The sequence below is a fragment of the Gallus gallus genome, chromosome 1 (assembly GCF_016699485.2).
Source record: "Gallus gallus isolate bGalGal1 chromosome 1, bGalGal1.mat.broiler.GRCg7b, whole genome shotgun sequence".
Lineage (NCBI taxonomy): Eukaryota > Metazoa > Chordata > Aves > Galliformes > Phasianidae > Gallus > Gallus gallus.
The window spans coordinates 66,510,251-66,533,479 of record NC_052532.1 but is presented as its reverse complement, the minus strand read 5'-3'; the positions used below and the strand labels follow the sequence as shown (position 1 = coordinate 66,533,479).

The 23,229-nt window shown below is 39.8% G+C and overlaps 1 protein-coding gene across 2 annotated transcripts in view; it reads left to right on the top strand.

Moving 5' to 3' along the window:
- Positions 1-2,056: 2,056 nt before the first annotated feature.
- ETNK1 (ethanolamine kinase 1) overlaps positions 2,057-23,229 on the top strand; it is a 32,748-nt gene continuing 11,575 nt past the window's right edge. Inside the window, exons 1-5 of one of the 2 annotated variants that reach the window (XM_416426.8) lie at positions 2,057-2,352; positions 14,239-14,498; positions 15,310-15,450; positions 16,254-16,396; positions 22,329-22,412. In XM_416426.8, the coding sequence (XP_416426.3) occupies positions 2,197-2,352; positions 14,239-14,498; positions 15,310-15,450; positions 16,254-16,396; positions 22,329-22,412 (784 nt within the window). In that variant the 5' untranslated portion in view covers positions 2,057-2,196. Of the gene's footprint in view, positions 2,980-14,238; positions 14,499-15,309; positions 15,451-16,253; positions 16,397-22,328; positions 22,413-23,229 lie in introns of both variants that reach the window. The other variant, XM_040671634.2, reaches the window with a different exon arrangement.

Here is a 23,229-nt window from a genome sequence, read left to right as displayed (position 1 = left end):
TTCATACAGAACAACATTTACACTAGTAACACCAATTCATAAGCATATTTTCATCTGAAATCAAACAGAGGGAAATTTTGCTTCCTGAACTCTTACAAAGACAGATTCCTGGCTCTAGAGATTTTAAACATTACAGGAAGGTCTGAATTAAAGTCCAAGTAGAAGAGAATACTAAGGCTAATGATAACAAGGAGTGAGAGAAAAGAATATTTAAGAAAGAAAGGAATTATTTTTAGGTTATTGACTATTCCAAATGTTGAATTCTGCTTGAGTGGAGCATCAAACAGGTGAGTGAATGAAGAAGAGCCATAGGATAAAGTGACGTGTTCAGTAGCAAAAATGGGAATAGAAGTGATGGTAACCTCTCTACTTAGGTTACGCAAAACCCTTCACTGACAAGACAGCAGTTCTTGGTAAAGACAGGACGTCCCCAAGTAGATGGTAGTGGATAACATGGTGGCAGGGTTATTGACACACTGCAGTTCTGGAGAGGAATGTGTATTAAATTAATGAGAACTGAAACTGTAGAACTAGCCATTTCCCTCACAGACTGGCCATTATTCACCACGTGGATCAGTACAGGTTAGAGGCTGACCTGCTGGAAAGGAGCTCTGCAGAGGAGAACCTGAGTGTCCTGGTGGGCCACAGGTTGGTCACGAATCAGTGGCATGCCACTGTGGCCAAGAAGGCCAATGGTATACTGAGGTGCATTAAAACAAATGTGGCCAGCAGGTCAGCGGACCTTTGTCCTCTACTCTGTCCGGGTGAGGCCACATCTGAAGTACTGCATCCAGGTCTGGGTTCCTTTGTTAAAAAAGAAGGATCTTCTAGGTCCAGAGCAGGGCCACAAAGATGAGTAAGGGCTTGGAGCATCTCCTTTCTGAGAAAAGGCTGAGACACCTGAGACTGTTCAGCCTGGAGAACAGAAGGCTGAGAGGGGATCTCATCACTGCTTATAAATATCTAAACTGTGGGAGTTAAATGAGTGGGGCCAGGCAGTGGTGCGGTGCAGTGACAGAACAAGGAGCAATGGGCACAAACTGCAACACAGGAAGTTCCACAGAAACACAAAGAAGAAATTCTTTATTGTGAGGGAGACAGAGCACAGGAACATGTGTCCAGAGAGGTTGTGGAGTCTCCTCTGGAGATATTCAAGACCCATGTGGACACTTTCATGTATGACCTGCCACAGGAAACCTGCTTTAGTGGGGGGTAGGACTCCATGATCTTCTATAGATGTCCCTTCCAACCCTTACGATTCTGTGATTCTGTTGTTCATGTTTCTTAGGCTGACTGAATAAACTTGCTTTACAATTGAGGAACTTCTTGAGTTTCCAGTGCTGCGTACACAAGAATATCTTGGAATGGAACGTGATGGCAGGTGCAGGTACTCGTGGGAATATTATGGGTAAATTATGGGTAATATACAAATATTTATTTATAAAAACAGAATCATTGGGCTTTTATTTTGTTTTATTGGTAACACGCCGTATTTAGGTATAGCCCGGGCTTTTATTTTGGCTGAAGGTAAGATCTCAAACTGCCTCCTAAAAGCTTGAGAGCGGCATTGTTTCAGAGATAAAAGGGAGAGGAAGAGCACGAGCTGTCTGTACCGCTTATGGGAAGGGCAGACGCATAGCGCGGTACTTTCTCAGCGCCCACGGGGATACAAACGACACCGCGAACAACCGGTTGAAACCGCAGTAAGTGGAGCAAGGCGGTGAGCAGGTATGTGCCCGCAGGGAAAAACAAGGGGGTGCGTAAGGGGGGAAAGCCTTACGAAGGCTGGCATAGAAATTAAAGGCTAAAAATTAACCGAGGTGGGTAACTCGGAGCCCGATTGCGATCAGCCGCTCGACCGGCTGCGGGCTGACCCGCGCCTCGGCCGCATTCCTTCACGCCCCGCTCGGCCGGAGCCGCCCGCCCGCCCGGAGCCTCCCATCCGCACATCCTCGCGGGCTGGGCGGGCGCTGAGGGGGGAGCCGACCGCAGGCAGGCAGGTGAGGGGCGGCGGAGGGGAGGGCGCCGCAGGCCCCGCCCGCCTGCCCGCTCTCCCAGGCTGCTCCGCGCCACAGCCGGGGGAGGTGGAGCCGCTTTATCGAGAGCCCAAGTGGAAATTTCCCCCTCAGTTGCCGGCTCCACCGCGGAGGAGACGCCAGACCGAGCTGTCCGTCCTTGTCGTTCTCGCCCGCCGCCATGTCCAACTACATCCACGTCCCGCCCGGCTCCCCGGAGGTGCCTAAGCTGGACATCACCGTCAGCGAGCGGGAGGGGCCCGGCTGCCGCCAGGGCGCCCTGCAGCTGCTGCGCCGCCTGCGGCCCCACTGGAGACCTGAGGAGGTGACGCTGCAGGTACGGCAGGCCGGGGCCGCGAGGGTGGGCTGGCTGGCTGGGGATGCGGCGTTCTGAGGCTGGGGAGGGAAGGGAAAGGGAAGGAAGGGAAGGGGGGGCGGGCGGCCATTGTGCGGGGGAGAGCCGCCGCGCCGCCGTCCCCTCCCCCTCCTCTCCGCAGGCAGCCCCCTGCGCCGAGCCCCATTCGCTCGGCTGCCTGGCGGCGGGGCGTGGCGGCCGGCAGCATCCCCTGCCCCCTCCTCCGGCTCTCGTTTTCCTCTTCCTTCTTTCGCACCCTGCACTCTGGAACTTGGCTGCCTCCGCCCTGCTGCCCGCGCGGGGCCGGCGATGGAAGGCAGGGGAAGGTTTGCCCTCGCCGTGCCTTCGGAGCCGGCGGGCTGCGCCTCCCGGCACCCGGGGGGAAGGAGGGCGGCGAGGGGCGGCCGCTGAGGTAACGGCGCCGCGGGCTGAGGCGCTCCTCGGGAGCGATGGGCGGGCGCGCCCCGCGTGTTCGCGTGTAATAAATGTCAATAAAAGCCTCGGGTCGCTGCGTTTTTCCTCCGTGTCAGCGGTATGTCGGTAGGTATCTGCCCTGCTAACGGCCTTGCTCGCCTCTCAGCCCCGAAGCCTCGCCTGGTGCCGAGCTAGGTGAGCAATCATTCATATTTATGATGAATCATCTGTGTGAGGATTGGTTGCTTTGTGCTTCTAGAATATACTTCACCTAGCCCTGCTTGCATCTTCGCTACATGTGTACAGCTGTGAGAAACAGCGGCTCACGTACTACCTGTGTTCAAGTGGGCGCTTTGCACCATGCCCTTCAACTCTGTGACCCAGCAGTTACAGCGTGCCGTGGTTTCAGATTTTGGGGAAGTTTCCCATTTCCAGATAATTATTTCTCTTCAAACTGCTGTAGTGAAACTGAGCACTCTATGGTATTAACACACAAATTGACTCGAATGTTCTGAAGTTCTGTGATGGTAGAAATTTGACTTGGGCAGTCCAGTTAATATGGAAATGAAGGTAATGCTTCCAGGTAATTTTCTTGAGGGCTACAGCCTCAAGTGAAGCACAGTCCCGACATAGGTAGGACGTCTTTCTTCAGGGAGGTATTTTTTATATCTTGATGTACAATGAAAATAGCTTTACAGTGTGAAGAAGGGCACTGAACAGAGCCCTGCTCATGATTTTTGTTCTAGTTCAATGATGAGGACACTTCCCAGCAAAATGTTCTTCTTTCTTTCATGCACCCTGAGAAATGAGACTTTTTTGTTTTAATTTACGTGGGATGGCCCTAACCTTTTGGGAAGGTTCTAGTATGCGCATTTTTTGCATATGCTAAACCTACAAAAACATGCAGAACCCAACCCCACTTCCTTCCTCCACTATCTAGTTTGGAAGAAGGAGCAGTGAGCAGAATAAAAAGCCTCTGGTACCATTGGCGTAGAACACGGCATGACTGTGCCATAGTAAAGTGATGGGCTGCTGTGTTTCAGTGTTTGTATGTAAAAAAAAGTCTCAATTCTTGCTTCAACTAAGTTACTTTGAAACTGAAACTTTTTTACTAACTTTTCTTTCTTTTTCCTTTTCCTTCTGTTAGCTGAACAAGAGCATCCTGCCCACAAAGCTCTGCACTAGCCTTTTAGTTTCACTCGTTAGTCCATTTTTAAACTTGTCTGTATGTAATGAGCAAGAATGTTTGTGGTTACACGTGTGTCGCATACAGTTATATGCTGAAATAAAAGGTAACTGCCTTTGTTCCAAGGATGGAGCAAACAAAAGGTCTGCCCTGCACTCCGCTTGTTAGAGGGGCTGTGTATTTAGGAGGGAGGTGAAACTGAGAATCATGTATTGCATGGAAAATATGCTTGACTAATCTGAAACAGCAGCATCATAGCAAAGCAGACAAAAAACATTGATAGATGGAGCTTCCTCTGGGCTGTACTGTTAACTGCCTTTGCTCTAAGTCATTTTAAGGGCAAAAAGACAAATAGGAAGTTGCAGAGTCTGGGGTTTGACTTAAAAAAAGTTAACTAACTTTTCTTATTTTTTTAAATAAATAAAAAAATGTACCATTCTGTGTCAGACAGCTTAGTCAGCAACACAATTCTGGGACAGCATAGTTAAAACATTTTTGTTTAATCTATTCTTTAAGATTTGTAAGTTAAAATGTTCATGATTTAATGATTTAATCTTTTTTTTATATTGTAGCATAGCACACAAGTAAGTAAGGGGCAGAGGATGGAAATCTCAATAGTGCTTAAACTAGTATTATTGCTTTATGTTTAAAATTCTGGAATCTGCACTTGTTGCCAGCTGCTTGTTGAATCACAGGCGGTTTATTGTAATGTAACTCCTCAGTGTCCAGTTACACGTGAATGTTATCACCACAAAACAGCTTAGATACTCAGGCTTTTATATTTTGGTAAGGAAGACCCAAATTTTCCTGTCTGAACACTGACCTTCATGTGTTTTGTCTGTGCAGTTGTCACTAGAGGATGTGTGAGGAGCTGCCTAGAACTAAGTGTTTTCTTTAAGTTCTTGCAATTTACTTCCTCTGCTTCTATGATTGCAGAAGGCTTTGTCATTAAAACAAGTATGTGCCTTTTGCACTAGTAGCTTTTGATTTTATGACATGTGATTTTAGTAATAAAATCATAGGGTAGTTCAAGCTGGAAGGGATCTCTGGAGGCTTCAAGCTCCCGTTGAATGCTTACAGCTTGCTGAATCCAGAAATTGGTTATAATGAATTACAGGCAATGATGTGTTTGGATTTCATAAGAGAAAATGCCTTTCAAAACTCAGATGCTGTTCTGGATTAGTGAAAGTGAGCATGCCAATTTTTATATCCTTGCCAATTTGTTCTAAGTTGTAGAGAGAACTGTGCTTACGTTCAGCTCTACTGCCTTAAAGAGGTTGTGAAAATGCAATCATAGTTTACAATTTTTTTTCTCATCTCATGGAGATGAAATTTTGTTTTTGAAGAAGAATCAGTTTTCAGTTATAATATGGGAAAACCAGCGATCACTGCCATAAGCACAGACTTGGGATTGTTTTATTCCATGACCTATTAAAGATTTTTTAGATAGGTCATAAAGAAGGGTCAGTAGGCTAATACGTGATTACCTCTCTGTAGTGTAATGCTATGGAATGGGGAATACAATCTTTATCTCTTCCCGTTTTGAAGTGATCTTTATAAAGGGTGCCTGATCTTACTCTTGAAGAGCCTTAGTATTAATTTAGACATTGGTTATTTGCATAGCATGATACGTGCCAAAAATTCAGCAGCCAGATTTGAGTGTCTAAAATAATTAAAATTACGTGTAGCACATGGTGCTCATCCTTCCCCAGACCTAAGGGGAAGGAGGGAACCACTTCTTTTTCTTAAGGGAAATTCCTGTATTCAGTGAAATTCAATTTTTTAGAATCCTGCAAGCATCTAACCTGGTTCTGTATTGTCTCCAAATAAGTTTCATGATTGGTTCTCCCTCATGTAATGAAATGTTGCTTGCTTTTTAGTACTGCTGTTATTACCAGGATGTATGTATCTTTGTATTTATCAGTGCTTCCTATATGTCTGCTTTTTCCTTCCTGTCTTGTGCTCCGTAGCTTCTCTGTGATCAGTATTTTCTGGTGGCTGCTTTCAGTTCTGTTCTTGTGTGGGTCTTGCTATTTTCTTTATAATAAGCTATGCAAACGACTTAAAATACTTAGATTTGCTTAAACTGCATGTGGAGTTCAGAACCCTGAAATAATTGAATAAGATATGAGTATCATGGAAAATGATGTAGATTTTAACCTTATTTTTGAATCTCAGTGTTGTTACACTTTTCAAGAGTATTATTTTTATTACTTGGCTGTTCTAGGACATCACGATCTTTCAACAGTTGTGCAAGTTCTTACTATTTAGAGAAAGAATGACTGAAGGAAAACAGGAAAAATAGTTTCAAGAATATGCTACGCTGATGCTTTGTGGTAAAACTAATCAGAGGTGTGTCTTGAACTCAATGTCAAAGTAGTTTGAGAATTGAAGCGGTATTAGATGTCATCTGCTGATTGGTTTCTTCATTCTCATGAAGTGTCTGAAGTTTGATAAACTCAATTGGTTGTAAAAGAGCTTTTATGGTATCAGTGGGTGGGGCAGCAATCACTTTAATGTGGTGAAGTCTCAATTTATGTGCCACGTCACAGTGGATGACATAACCCAGTTGTGTGTGCTCTAGGTGTGCTGTCTGTACTGATGATTCTGGTTCTAGATAAAGGTAATCGATACTTGCTTAGTCACAGCCTATGATCTGGCTGTGTAATGGCACATAATTTGCTTTGAAGGTTTGTGATTTTTGAAAAGGAAGAGGGCTACCTAAGATGTTCCTCCTTAGCCTCTGGGTTTTTTTTCTACTGCTAGGCCGCCATTTCACATCAAAGCTTTCTGAGGGAGGAGCAGCAAATTCATTCTGGAGTCAAAATAAAATCTCCTTTTATGTTTAGGTTTTTTTTTTTTTGGATTTGCCTGTAGCTTTTAATCAAAATCATGAAGTCTGTAAAAAGATCTAAAGCAGTTCACCTCTTCAAAAGTCTTAACCGGTTATCAGATGCTGACTGCTTTCTTGGGAGAGTATTCTTCAGAAAGAAGTTAAAAAATGCTTAATTTTTCTTCGGAGATTTATTCTAACATAGAAGATGACACTTATTCTTGTTTAACTCATCTAGATCAGAACCACTCCTTGAAAAAGGTAATACCTCTATGGTACATTGGTTGCTCCAAAAGTAATGCCTTCTATTTATTTCCATGGAAACTGCAACAGCTATGAAGAGCACTGTAACGCTATTTGATAGAGCAAACTCTCAGCTACAAAACACTGTTTTTCAACCTAGTCACTACCATTACCTATGCTTTCTTGCTAGTGATGAACGAGGACATGACATGCTTAAAAAAAATCTGCCCCAATGGAGGTGACCTACTATTTCACTGCTGCTATGATTGCATCATTGCTAGGAAAATGTCCACACAGTCCATCTGTCATTGGCCCAAGTAGATGGAAGTAAGCAGGTACTAAAACTGAACTATACGATGGATGTATTAGGGAAGTCCAGCCAAGGTCGGCAATGTGCTCCATGATCTTCAAACTGGTATGGGGCCTGGTGTTATTGCGTTGCAGGAGAAAGGTTGTCCTCCTCTTTGGCCTGAGTCTGGAAGTTTGAGCCTTCAGCGTTGTGATGCAGCAGTCGAGAGTTGATGATTTGTCTGGTTTCAAAGAAATCCAGAGGAATTACTCCTGTACCAGAAGATAGCGCACATCACTTTACCCACTGAGGGTTGCATCTTGAGCTTTTTTTTCCAATAGGGAATTCCCACGTTGCCACTCCATGCATTGCCCTTTTGACTCTGGCTTATAGTGTTGACACCGTGTCTCATCCCTGATAATGATGTGATCCAGGAAACTGTTACCTTGAGCCTTTTATTGGTTTAATAGATTCTGACAAACTTCCTTATAGTGTTCTTTCCGCAAACTTTGCGGTATTCCAGCGTTGTCACCGTTGTTTCTAATGTATTGAAGCTGATATTCAGCTCTGTATTGAGTTCCTTCCCTGGCTGTAAACTGTCTATTTGTGTGGATGAGCTGATCAAGACACATCATTTCATAGTGTGACAGTTGTGGTTTGTTTTTTGCATTGCTGGTGCCACTACTGAAATACACCACCCACTGCCTCACTGTGCTCACATCCACTGTTTGGTCTCAGAAACGTTCAGCAAGCATTGATGGATGTCACTGCCACTTTTTCCACATGGAGGAATTCAGTGCCATGCCTTTGCTTCATATTCACTTCCATGTCAGACTCCCTCTCTGCTGCCTCTATTGTACAGCCACAAAATGCAATGGAGTATTGGTTGGAAGATTCAACCTTTGATGCCATACCACCAACATGTGTCACATCTGCCTCTGACTTTATGGGCCAACGTAATAAGGTAGGAGGCATTACTGTTGGAGCAGCCCTTGTATTTTATAATAGATTTCTGCTTGTAATTTTACATTACCTCCATATTGAGAACATGTAGGATGTGAAATTAAAAACATTAAAAAAAAATCCAAACAAACAAAAAACCCACCAGAACAACAACAACAAAAAAATCTTCAGGCTTAACTGTTTGGTAGCCAAAGAAGAGTGTTTATGGTACTTCGTAGCGTGGGAAGTAGTACTGTTGCTTTCTCCACGCTGCTGTTGTGGCTGAATGCTGTGAGAGTTTAGTGGAAAACTGCTGATCTAGCCTGGAGTTGAACTTATAAGGGAATGGCACTACTATTGATCTCTAAGGTCTTTTCCAACCTGAGCAGTTCTGTGATTCTATATTGACTCTCCGGATTTCTTGATCTATTTCAGGAATTTCTTACCTGGAGTACTTAACGTTCTGTAGCTTTTTTTTCCTTTTTCTTCCAGTTGAGAGTTTAGTGATTATTTTTTTCTTATCTCCGTAATAAGAGTCCATTCTCTGTTCACACTTCTGTTAAAGAGCTGCTGTTGCACTCTGCTACATTTCAGGGTAGACATTCAGGGCAGATTCTTTAACTGCAGCATTAATGATGTAATATTTTAGTCTTTTGTTCGGAACGTTATTTTACTGCTAGACAACATATTTTTTTCATGATGGAGTATAAAAATCATCTGCTCTGAATGCTGTTACTAGAAAAGTAAGCTAACTACCTTCTTAAGAAGCAATAAATAAAGTGCTCCTGAGTGTAAATAATTACTTGGAGCAGCATGTTACAAATAGATGCTAATAAGAAGTAGAGATCCTAAATTATCAGTTGAGGGAGGCCAATTTCCTTCTTGTAGCGATCTTTTATTAGCACTAATTAGGCTTATTTTGGAGGAGATAACAGACCTGTGCAGTATGACAAAAGCTGTAGAGCTGCCAGAAATTTGTTTGACCAGTACAGGGAAACTTCAGATTCTTACTTTGTACGTGCCATTGCTATTTCTCATGACTTAAAACCTGGTCTTCTACATAGTATGATCTACCTAGAGGGTAAGGCAAGTTTGATTACAAGGTGGTGATTATTTTTTTTTTAATGCTAATCTGCTCTTAAATGGGTAATGCTTCCCATTTTATTATGTCATGTTTTATTGTATCATGACCTTGATGCCAGAGGTGGATGGTGGTGGTATGGCAGTAGACGTTGAACTTCCTCACCAGTGTTCTGTGACGTGTTGTTCCCATGTGACAGATGGCAGCAGAGGGGCAGCCTGACAAAGGTGTCTGACGTGGAAGTGGGTATGAAGTGGTACAGAATTGAGTTCTTCCATGTGGAGAAAAAAATTGCACCAAGTGACATTCATCAACTCTTGCTGAATGTTGATGGAAACCAAATAGTGACTGTGAGCATGGTGAAGCAGTGGGTGGTGTGTTTAAGCAGTGGTGACAGCGAAAGTGGATCACTTTTGCTGGTACAGATTTTGCCTAGTGCAGCATGCGTGCTTTTGTTCATCACTGGCAAAAATGTGTATCTAATGGCGGTGACCGTGTTGAAAAACACTGTTCTGTAGCTGAGAATTTGCTCTATCAGATAGTGTTACTGTGCTCTTTGTGTCTCTCGTAGTTTTCATGATAATAAATAGGAGACATTACTTTTGGAGTGACCTAGATAGAGAACCATGATAGCAGAAGTTCAGTGATTTGAAGTGATGCTACTTCAGGTTATGTCTCTACTTCTGTTTGCTGCCTTTCCCAATTGATAAAGATGGATACATTCCTTTCTTCAGAGGTTTAGAGAATTTTCTTCCCCTACTCTGGGTTCTTAGTAATACCTCTAGTATTTTTCTTGAGGAGGGGGAAGTTGGCAAGAAACTCTTCGAGGCTTTTGCTTATAGACAGATCAGGGTCTCAAAACTGGGTTCTTGGTGGTTTAAAAACCTTTTCCTTGGCAGTTACAAAGTGCTTAGTCATAGAGCACTGGCTGCTTGTGGTACACCTAGACCACTTGTCTTGTGTGCTTGACTTAGGACTTGAGTGAAATTTCTCATTTATGAGTTTGTTTTTTTCTTCATCTTACAAATAGATCAACTTTCCAACTACTTTCTTGTAGCAGTTGGAATTCTTGTAGCATTCTTAAAATGGGTTGCCGGGGATGATGCTCATTTGTTATTCAAGCAAGCTGAGAAGTTACTAAACAGTGGTTTTTCAGAATTTGTGAATATGACCCTTCTTTTATCACGCAGGAGTGTCAAAATAATAGTGTAGCTTAATCCATTCCTTTTGTTGCTGGGGGTAACAAGATGGTGCCCAGAACCAGTTTCTGCTCCTGAGCTCCATCTGTGGCGGTCCAAAGTATCCACCCTGTGCCTAGCTTTCTGCATTAGCATCTGTGGCTTATTTCAACCTTCCCATGTTAAAATTCTGCCTGACCTTTGATTTTTGTCTGGCTAACCAGCTGAGATGTTGATGTACATGTGCAGGACTAAGACCAGAACTAAGTCCAAGTGTGACTACAACACTGGGGAAAAAGAATGGGCAAGAGTGAGCAGCGTGCTGTGTAGAAGAGATGTTATTTCAGGGTCAGGTAGAGGTTGCTCAGGATATGTGATGTATTAAATACCCTGACACTAGGTGTAGTTCTGGAATGCAGTTCTGTGGAGTGACCTCTTTACAGGGGCAGGGGTTATGACTTGCTTTCTCGGGGACTTTCAGCAAAGGTGTGATTGTTAAGAGGTTGTGCAACCTGTTTCAAGGTACTCTGTGGGACAAATCAGGACCTGCCCATGTGTCAGTTGCTCATGTTTAGAAAACATCAATCCTTCTAAGCTAAAGGTCTTCACCTTGGTTTAATAAATTTGTTTTATATGTGAATGCCACTAAGTGTTATTTGTTCTGAGAAGCAGACGCATACTTGCCTTAGCTGAATGTTAGTTAAGAGTATAGGCTTCCAACATCAGTATGTTTCAGAAGCAAGTAGCTCTAGGTTCTGGTGGTGAACTCTTGACACTGAGTTAACTGTTAGTATTCTAAAATGTTTAAGAATCAGTACTTTGCTGATCACAGGAGGTCTCTTTTGACCTAAACAGTTCTGTAACAATACGCTTAAATAGAGGGAAAAGGTTATGCATAATAGTGGTGGGTGGTGTTCTTGGCTTGAGACACAAAAATATTCTGCTTGGACAAATCAGGTAATGTTGTTCCATTGCTCAAGCACATCTTCCTTAACTTAGAGTATTTGTATCGTCTGCATGAGTATCAAGCAAAAGGATAGAGCGATGTTAGAGTATAACTGTATTCAGTTTGCTGTAAAAATCAGTAGACATAGGGCTAAACTTTTTTTTTAGGTGCCCTAATAGTGCATTATTTTGTTGTTTCAGAAGACTGCTAAGGACTGTCATTACTCATCTCTTGTAATGGATTATTAAAATAATAGATGGTAATAAGTGTCCAAAAATTGTAAAGTCCTCATTTTTGAGTGAATTACATAAGTAATCAATTTAGCTTTACGATTGGCCTCTGTAGATGGAGATGGCCAGCATGGTTTGCTGAACCTATTTGTACAAGTTTGAGTGTCTGTAGCTGTTTAAGCAAATAGATTGCCTTCGTATCTTCTGCTGTTCTGTATTGCTATTGAGGGATGCTGTGCTGTTTTTCTTTTTTTGTAACTATGATTAAAGTTGATTCCCCACTCCATTTTTGCTTTTCCTGAGCTTGTTTGCTTCACTACATAAAGATTCTGAGGAAAGCAAGGCATGATAGTTTAAATATAACATCTTTCCTTGTGAAGTCTTGTCTCGTCCTCTGAATAGTACACTTGATTTCAGGATCTTTTCTTTAGGATTTAAATTAAACAAACAAACAACAACAACAAAAATCAAAATGAAACAACTGTTCCTGATGCTCAGTTTCTCCAAATCCATGAGACTTGCTCAAACAAAAACAAAATAAAAGGGATAGTTCATTTCCAATACTACTGTGCTTTTCAAAATCAGGGCTGCATCTTGGAGGGGGAAGACATCAGTTTGTGACTCCTTTTGCTGCTGTGACCAAAAACCGAAACCACCCGACTTCCTGCTGGAGGGAGAGGAAACGCGGCAGTGGTGGTGGGAGAGAAGCTTGAATGCATACCAGTAAATAAAGAATTCAGACTGTTTGTGCGGAATTCTTATTATTCTAATTCTGATAAATAAGTTTCAATATTCATCTGCTTTTCTGGCTTTCATTACAGTTATGAATTTCTGAGATTGCTCGGAGTCTACAGATTGCCTGTAAAGCAAAAGCTGCTTGCAGCTAAGTACCTGCATAGTTTGAAAATGTTCAAATACGGGTAGCTGAGCCGTGAATCTGCTTCTCTTATGTGTGAGCCAGCTTTTACTGAATGAGAATTAATGATGGATGTGTCTCCTAAAAAAGGACGTTAAGTAAAAGTTGTAAGGTGCCTACCAAAGGGGAAATAGTGTGCATCTATGTGCATATGTTGACCAGAAAGTAGCTTTAAGTTGGTTTCTTATTCTAGTGGAAGATACTGAAAGGTTCTTTTGCACTTTGCTTACTTATCATATTTAAAACAGCAGAGGGTTGTTGAGTAGTTGTGAAAACACTGATAGTTTTGCTTATGCTGTTGGAAAGTGTTGTTGTCACCTGAAAATGTGAATGTCTTCCCCTTAAGTCACTTACTTAAAAGCTAGAGTTAAGACAGATAATGCTCATCCAGCAAGAACCCGGTCTGTTGACAAGGCACAGAGTTTGAAAGCACTGATCACCTATTTTCTAAGCTGGTAAAATTCCTCAGATTGTAAAAGATGAGAGAAGTGCTATTTCTTTTGTGTTGCTTTCAAATGTTTGACTGCGTGCAACTGTGTACACATAACTTCTTTGTAACTCTGGATTTAGCCAGCTTACCTGGTAGCATCGGTGGGACTGCAGCTTGTTTTGGTGACTAGCTTAGTCCCGTCATCACATGTAGAAAGGAGAAGCAGTAGTTAGTGACAGTTTTTCTTTCCTTCTTCCTTTCTTCCATAGCTAGGAACTCAAAGCAACCATACCTCCATTGTTACTTGACGGACAATGAATAGGTTGTCGTTAGATGTAAATGTAATGCTTTTACTTATTTTTGTAGAGGGTCACTTGCCTCACCTCCTGTGTATTCAGGCATCAGTCACTAGGCTGGTCTCTGAAGCAAAAGTAAATTGCAGGGCTTTAAAAAACTTCTTTTGTGTGCATCTTTAATGATAAAGACTTAAAGTGCTTGTTTGTGTCCTGAGTGGCATGAACAAGTTATGAAGTGGAATGATGAAAAGTGTGAGTCTTGGAGTGGTACCTGAGGCTGAAAACTGAGGTCTTGAATTCGAAGTGCTTTTTCACATGTGTAGAGGAGCCAAATTGACTTTAGGAATTGTTCTCAAGCGGTAAAACCTCATGGCTACTGGGAAGGTAACACTGAACTTGGACTGTCTTACCTTAATTTCACTTTGTTAAAAGGAATTTCTTAGGCCTCCAGGAATATCTTTTTATTCTTTGTGCACTCATCAGCAAATAGGGAAATTCTGAAGTGCATCAAAATTGTTTGTGCTGCCCATGTTCATGATACAGTAGTTTTGGGATTGCTACCTTGTTCAGGCTTTGATTTCAGCCAATTTAAACCTTCAGTTTCAGAGTGGTTATGTGAGAACTTGTTTTACAACATTAAACATTCAGATACTGCCTTTTACGTGTAGTGTTTCTGTAGTCACTTTAGCATGTTCTTACACTGCCCTATTTTCTTTTGGTGTGTTATATCGAAAAACTTGGCAGTTTTCTTCACGATTTTCCTGTGTTTTAAAGATTGATTTTTCTTTAAATCTCAGACCTGTGAGCCAAAGAGTAAACCTTGCATTCTTGAACCACGGAAATACAGTTGCAAAACTAAGCAATGTGTTGTTTTTACTTTTCAGCTGTTTACTGATGGAATCACCAATAAATTAATTGGCTGCTATGTGGGTGATACAACGGACGATGTGGTTCTAGTTAGGATCTATGGAAACAAGACTGAGCTCTTAGTCGACCGTGATGAAGAAGTGAAGAGTTTCCGTGTGTTGCAGGCCCATGGCTGTGCACCTCAGCTATATTGTACTTTCAACAATGGCTTGTGCTACGAGTTCATGCAGGGAGAGGCCCTGGATCCTGAGCATGTATGCAATCCTGATATTTTCAGGTAAGCTTTTTAGGTATTTTCAGGTAACTATCTTATTATACAAGTTCTGTGATGTATATATGTTTTGTCAAATCCAGAGTATCTAGGGTTGACAAGAAGACAAAGTGAATGTTATTATAAGCCTTTGTGAAGCTGACTTTCAAACTTGTGGTGGATCACTGCTTTTACGTAGTTAATGATGATATTTCAGTTGTGAAAAAATCCTTGCTGCTCTCACAGAAGACTTCGTACACATTAGAGTTCTACTTGTTGTGAGTGTACAGTGCTTGACTGTTGCTGTTTGGGAAATAATTAACATGATGCAGTTAGAGGGGCTGGGTTTCGTTAAAGTGAATCCTAACTCTATTTCTAGTATATTTCATTTTTGAATAGGTTCAAAATGTTTTACTGAGACTTTTTTATAGTAGTAGCAAATAAAAAATGCTAATGTTTTAAGGTTTAAATGTTTCTTAGCTTTTCATGTGTACGCTGAAATGTATTTGATGCCTAAAAGCTGCAACTAATTCAAGTCAAGTCTTCTGAAGACGTGCATGTCAGAGTAGACGTGTCAAATATACATGGTGTAGCTGAATTTGTTTCTCTCCCTGCTAGTGCTACACACATGGTACTGGTTAAAGATGTTATGAGTCTTTAAAAATGCTACCCTGTGGGCTGCGCTGCTCTTATTCATACTCTTTTTTTACTTCTCTGTTGGATCTCTTATCACACTTCTATGAAGTGTTTTTGTTGTCCTCTCTTCTTGCTAGAAAAGATAGATAAGGACTGCCTAATCTATTGCAAATGTAACATTAATTTTAACTTTTTTTTGAAGGCTCATTGCCAGACAGCTTGCTAAAATCCATACTATCCATGCACACAATGGATGGATCCCTAAATCTAACCTGTGGCTGAAGATGGGGAAATACTTCTCTCTTATACCCACAGAGTTTGCAGATGAGGAAGTGAATAAAAGGTAGGTATTTAATCATTGTGTGCTTTCCTGATGTTACATTTTTTCAGGATGATGGATGGAAGACTATATATATAATTTTTTTCTGAAAAAAAAGAGTTTGAAATCCAAAATTAACAAAAGGCTGTTTAGAGTGACAGGGAGGCACAGTCAGACTTCAAAACTAAAACTATAATTTGAAGGCATATGTAGAGTATCATCCAATCTCCTTAATAAGTAGATTCCAGCCTAAATGTTCTTTGTAGATAAATGTTCTTTATAGAATTTCTTTGATATCACTGATACAGAGTGCTTTTCTGTCTGCATTGTAAATGCTCTAGCAAAGTTGTGGTTTTCAACAACAGAATTCTCTAGACGAGTAATTGAAAAATCTTAAAGATGTCAACTTAAGTATATTCCCTGTGATTAAAGGGGGAAAGAAAGGAATCTTTCTTAATCTGATTAGATAAAATAGGGTATTTGCAGTTGTGTATTGTAACGTGAGCAACATGTGAATGAAACTCATGCTGTAAACTTTTTATCTATGCTCCTTTAAAAATGTGCAGAATTGCGTTCAAATTCTATTCCTGAGTAGACTACTGTCACAGTAGACAATCTATAGAATTTCTTTGGGGCGGACAAAATAGAATATTGTCATAATTGGTCTGCAGTGGTGCTTGGGGAAATAGTGCCCTAGTTTGAGAGAACGTCTGTTGAATTATTTGAAATAAGAGTGTAGAGGAAAATAATTAAGTTATTTCATTACAGATGCTTGGTATGGAACACACTACTAAAAATTAACTCTCAAACTTCTTACACCTGAAAAGGTTTTTAAGTGAAATTCCAAGTCCTCAAGTTCTTCAGGAAGAGATGGCCTGGATGAAGGAAAGACTGTCTAATTTAGGATCACCAGTGGTACTCTGTCACAATGACCTGTTGTGTAAGAATATTATTTACAACAAGAAACGAGGTAGGTAGTGAGCTAAGCAGTAAGTAGTGGCTTAGTTTGTTTATTCTGTAGTTTCATTTGCTACATCAGTGGTGTCCCTTTAATGTTGGTAATGTTGGTGAACTCGGTTTGAGCTGTTAAGACTCCATGTAATGGTAGCGATACCAGTGTAAATACTACTTTGTTGAATTAGTTGATTCTCATCTATGTTACTGTACAGAGAAAAATGTTGCTACTTGGTTTTATTTAATTAGTTTTTCTATAACCTGCCTATATGACTAGGTTTCAAAGTATATAATTGTTTATGGTTATTCTATTCCAATCATGAAGGGGAAAAATTATACAAGCATAAAAAATAATCTGAAGACATCTCCTGTAATCTCTGTGGTGGTCTCGTTTATGATTGTGTTGCTGCAAGGAAAGATCTTCATGACGAAGTATTTCAGTGATACTTAGCATTGCATTCAGTCATTCCATTTATGTTCTGCATGAGGTACATAGGCATCTTAGATTGCTTCAAATACATACTTCATTCAAACAGTTAAAGGCAGCACAGGTCTTGGTAAAGATTAAATATTTTCATTTTTATTATAAACTAACTCAAAATAATTGTATTACAGAATGCCTCAAATAGAATCTGTAAAGCTTCTGTATAAACTCAGTTTATTTTATTGGTTTGAGATTCGGTCACTAAATTCATCCATTAAATAGAAGATTAAAATAAACAGAGAAGGCAAACTTCAAGATGCTAAAATGTGGTAAAATTGTTACATTTGCTCAGCTTTCCTCCCATTTAATATAGCTGAGATCAGCTGAATGCAGTAAATTGATCAGGTTAGATGTTCAAGATCCTTTTGAAATGAGGATGACTTGATCTTTTTAGTAACCTCATGTGTTTGCAACAGTTCAGTAACTGTTGGTATTTCAGTCAAAATTGTGTGAAGTGAGCGACCAGGAATCAAAAAATCAGCATGTGATCTTACACTGGACTTGTGATATAGTACCAAAACCAATATATTGTTGTTGTGTAGGTTTTTTTCAGTACTGAAACTGCTTGGGATTTTAACATTCCTCATTCACCCATTGAGGTAAAAAAAAAAAAAGTAGGTTTTTAGTCACTTGTCATAGTAGAACCATGATTTAATGTGTAATAAATCAGGAATTCCTCTAAAAGGCTCGCTGTCACGGTCAATAGACTTAAAGTTCCTACTTTAAAACAACTGCTATATGCTTTTCTTTTTGTAAACAGAATGGAGGAAAAAACAATGCCAGCAGTGCATCACTTATGAGCAATCCTACAATAACCAGTGTGTGAGTGTTTAGTGTTGGGGACAGGGTGGGGAGGAGCGGGAGGTGTACATAAAGCACTTTGGCTACAAGCTGGCTGGGGAAAAAAGACTTGGAAATCGGAATTAGGTGGATTGTTACACTTGTTTGAATGTTGCACATGTATCCTGTTGTAAGACTTCTGCAATCTAAGTACAGCCGGTACCTTTTTATAGTAACCAAACCTCAATGCCAGCTGTAGCATGTTTATATCTGTCCTTTGAAAGCTCTTTCTATAGTGTTCTTATTGCAGAGCAAAAACTCAGTGAAGCTATTTGCCCATTAGTATAATCTTACAGAATGTTATTTTTAGAAGTGGAGGGGAGGTTCAACTATAATTCTACGTATGTTTTGCTGGAGCTTTGTTAAGCACTGCAAAACCTTATGTTGGTATATACAGAACTTCATAAACACAAAATAATCTTTAAAGATGCACTTCATCAGAAATGACATCTGGCTGTATGAAGGTAGCTAGCAGCTGTGATGATGCTGAGACTTTGCTAGATTTGCTTAATCATCTGGAGAGACTTGTGTGTCAAAAACATCTTGGCTTACCCTAAACTGGAACTGAGGAGAGAGAATCAGTCTTCTAGAGTAATTACTTAGTTTTCCCTCTCTCTCCATTAAAGATTGAGCAGTGCTGATAATGGTTATCTAGCTTTTCAGAAGCTGGCACAAAATAACTGATTGGTTTTAACAACACTATATTTGTTGTGTTTGTAAATGCTTAGGACATCTACTCAACATGTTTTTGTTTTTAAACTACAGGCTGACAACAGATGTTAGATTCTTGTCCAGTGCAGTTAGAATGATAGTAGCTTATCCCAGTGCTTTGCTTTTAGACTTGGGACTCTGGATTAAATTAATGTTAAATTTTCAGACTTGGAAGAAAAATTCTAATTGTTGTGCTGCTTCTGAGAAGAATGAATCTCATGTCCTTACATTTTATTTGTGAGACTGGAATAGCATGTTGAATGGTATCTTCATTTGCTGGATTGTAAGTTACCTGATTTGAATTTGCTCATGCTGTGACTGAGAGAACTTGGCCTCTTCTTGCTGCTTTGTTAATGGCCATTCTCAGTTGCTCAGGATATGAAATTAGCAAGCGTTATTTTACATAACTCACACTAATTATCAGTGTGAATTAGAATTACTCTTTGAAGGATACAACTCAGAACTTCTTGTTGCTCTTAATTGCAGTTTGGACATCAAGATAATCAAAATGTGCTTAGTAACACATTTAAAGAGCTCCTGTTCTGATGGTGTTCAATTTTTTGTTTTTTTAACATAAGCTGGGAATATCCAAAATATATATTCTAAAAGTATTCAAATCTTGCTGTTCAAAAAGACCAAATACCAATATTCTTTTGTCTATATCTGTGTTCTTTTTGAATGTTTTAAATTCTTCTGCCAGGAAGTTAAGTGTGTAGGTAGTTGGCTAGTTTTGTTCTGTTTATTCCCTCTGCCTACCCAATGTTTTCTATGATCTTTGGTAGGAGTCTCTGGGTGCTCAGTGCTTCTGAAGACTGAGGTATGTTTAAGGCTTCTAGTTTTGATCTAAAAACCTATTTTAATTTTGTAAAGGTATATTGGGTTTTTATAATTAAAATTAATTTGCGGGTGTATGACCCTATTTTGTATTTTCAGATATGGTAGTAGTCTAGATTGCTGTCTTGTAGGACATCAGTGGCTCACCTGATGGACAGCATAGGAGAGAACTTTGATACATCATCCTGCTGTACTAACTACAGCTAGGACCTGCTTGTTAAGTGTTTACCTCCCTAAACCATTGAAAATGAAGGGCAGCTATAGAGAGGTGTCATCACTCTCCTGCCTTTCACTTCCCTGAGGAGATCAAGCAGATGTCCTCTTGATTACTTTTTCTTCTATTTGAAAACTGAATTTCAGGTGTATAAAACACAACATGGATTCCGTTTTGCATCTTTATACAATGATGCAATGTTTGTAGATGAGATTGTGTTGCCTACTGTAGTAGGCATCCTTTGAAAAGGATATATTATGCTTGAAAAGCATATATTCTTTAACACCTTTATTTCTGTTGGTTAACAGTAGCTGCCCCAGAGAGATAACAGAGCTTAGTTTTAAATAATGTCTCTTTCAGTGAAACACAGATCTGCTCAGACTACTCTATTATTGGTCTTCCTGCTCACACTGATACTGGTGGGACGTACAAATTCACTATGTTTCTTTATAAAACCTTGAAGCAAACTGATTAACTGTAGCGTAACCATACCTTTAGAAGTGGCTTTGCAGTATTAACTGCAGTAAATCTTTAAAGGAAATTCTAATGCTGTGGATATTTAAACAATGAGAACAATGCTTCTTCTAAAGGAAGGTAGTTAAAACTCTGCACTAGCACAAGTCTGAAAGAGATTAATAAGAATGCAGGATCTTTCTACTTCGAAGTTTTGTCGTATCACATGAGTTGCCAGACTTTCTTCATCTGCTACAGATCACATGTGCCATTGTTGCTGCCTTATGGTGATATGCATAGTGCTACATAAGTTCACTGAGCAGATGTTTTATCGCATCACTTGTTTTTGTGTGCCTCCCCTTTGGAGAGTGCCTGGTAACAGCATCATCTGTAGCTTGTTAGATTCAATTTCTTATTTCATAACACTATTATTTATAGTAAGAATTAAATTTTGGCTATAATTAAAAACAAACATAACGGCACATACAGGTATGTTCAAGATGAAATTTAGACAGTGAAGAAATTTATTTTAAGATATATCTTATGCTGGTACTTTACAAGCAGACTTTAACCTGCTATATTTTTATCTAATGTGGGGAAAAGCTGAATACAGTCAGTTTCTAATGGTGTTAGGGTGGGGGGCACCAGAAGGTCAGTTGTGTTGCGGAGCATTAACCAGGGTTGGGCGGTACATTTTGACTGGCTTGTAACTTACAGGTGTTTGTTTTTAAAAGAAGTACTAAAGAACCAGTGAGAAGCACAAGCACATGCAAGTGTATGAATCTGCCAGTCAAGTAGCGGCAGAAGTTGGTCTGTGACAGTATCATAAAATCTTGGCTGCATCTGCTGTAAAACTTCTTGTCCCTTCAGACCCTTCAATTTTCCATTGCCAGCAAGATTTTCCTGGGAGGAGCTTGCCACTTTGCATTCTCATGTTGGTTTGTCAGAGCCTAAAAGGTTTAACCTCATAACTTTGGTAAGCAATCCTCTTTTTCTGTGGAAGCAAGGGTACATCTGACTTGGAGGATTGTGACTAAATGATTTTGTTAGTGTTTTGGGGTTTAACTTCTATTATAAGTGCTTAGACAAGAAGATGGATGCATCTGGAAAAGATAGATTTGTTATTTTTTCAAACATGGTAATGATGAACTGCGTAGACAGAAGGAACACTTCTAACAAAGTTGTTCTGTGTTAACTTGCTTGGGATGTATGCCTGATGTAGCTACTGTATTTGATATATGCAATATTCACAAATTCTTAGGAGGCATAGCATTAAATTCTTAATCCTTAGTCTAGAAAATATCTAGTAGTTAACTTTTAACATTATTCTTAATTTGCTTTTTTGATAGAGATACTAGCATTAGTATCTATAAGTTTTTTTTAAGTGATGCTAACAAGATTGTTCATTGTAACAAGAGTATACTTTTATAAAGTAAATATGCAACTAGTCATTGAAAGAAGGAGCGTAGAGAGGCAGAAGAGTACAACTGTGAACATAAGCCATTTCAGCATAGTGTGGAAAATGTAAGCTTTTACATTTTAAGGTTCCACTGTGAATAGCACGCTACTTCCCTTTCTGTTGCTCCCTTTAAATAAAAGAGCTCTAATTTTATCTAGTTATTCAAACTTGTTGATGTCTTTAAAGCTTGCTGTGATGTAGACATGCTTGAGCAGGTTCAGTGCTGTATTACATCTTTGAGTGAAGCACTTTTCCTAGCTTCCCCAAAGACAACCACTGACTTGTAAAAAAGCAATTTTGAAAAATTTGGGGCTGATGCCACTCTATCAGCTCTTATTTACATAATACTAGGTAGCTTCATTGTTTTGAGCATTGTCTTATCAGTATCTTGAGACTGGTTTAAGCCAACTTAAAACAAAAAAGGGGCAACTGTTAGAAAAGTCTTGCTTTATCAGTGTGCTTGAGGAAAGCAGGGAATATCAGCATACTAAAAGAGAATAGCAACCTGTTGCAACATGTTCGTCTGCCATGTTTGCACACATGTCTTAGGATGAATAGGACTGTAATTTTTTTTAAGTCAGGGAAAAAGTGATCTGTCATTTCTATGTAAAGCTTAAATTAATGCTTTTCTACCATATTTCTCATTTTGAAGGTAATTGATGCCCTCGTGTGGTAGAAGTTAAAATTCTGCTAATCAGAGTTTAGGAAAAAAAAAAGATCATTTTAAGCTCTGATTATTAAAAGAGATTTCTTGAATGAATATTCAAAGAAGTCTCATACCAAAAAGCAGTCTTGCTTTGTAAAATCTGAGTGCACGCAACTGGGTACAAATAAGATAGAAATGTGCTTTTTTTTGTTTGTTTGTTTCCCTAAAACTTCAAAGGACACCAAAGGATTAGGGCCATGATTTCATTTGACGTGAACTCTGATGTTGCTGCTCTTGTCTCATGTAGGTGATGTGCAGTTCATAGACTATGAGTACTCTGGATACAACTACCTGGCTTATGACATTGGCAATCACTTCAATGAATTTGCAGGTAAACAATTGGATTTGTGAGGTAAAGGTAAAGTGGACACAAAAACCCCTTGAATTCTCATTCTTGTACCATGTTCTATTTTTCTTTGTATATATAGATACATACATGTAGCTGTTAATCTAATGGTATCAAAATGTGTTAATGTCTCTACTTGCAGACCAGTTACATCCTTCCTTTACAGGTCTCAGGTTCTGTGAAATGACGCAGCAGAGACTCAACACACTATAATGAAATACCATGGATGTATCTGCAACAGCATAAGTAGTTATTTAATACATAGAATATGCTGTGTGCCTACAGAGTTACAAATAATAGACTTTTTTTTCAGTGGTTTTACATGTCTTTGCTAAGTACTTGCCCTTGAGTTAAGTGCTAAAATGAGAAGTAGAGGCTAAGAATGTGTGGTTGGAAAAAGTGTCAGAATTTAGTATTGAGTTGTGGATAGATTGATTCATTAGCTACTTGAGTTTCTTCTGATAAATGCCCCTTCCCTTTACTCCGTAAGCGTGAAATAACCTTGTGTTTATGCAGTGCTATTTTAGAAGATGGAGTAATAGGGACAACATGCACAATTATTAATATAGGTGGAAAGTACAGTGCGGTGAAATTAGGAGCCTTTATTTATGTACCTGTCATTGCTTTTCAAATCTCAAGTTCAGATAACCAAATATACCGTGACATTTTAAAAATTTAAGTATTTAGGAAACAAGTTAAATTCTCCACAAAATACATTTGAAAGCTTCTGGTTAATTTCATCCTGAACTTTTAAGAGTCCAAGTACATCTTCAAGGAGCTAGGGAGAGTAAGAAGACTCTAC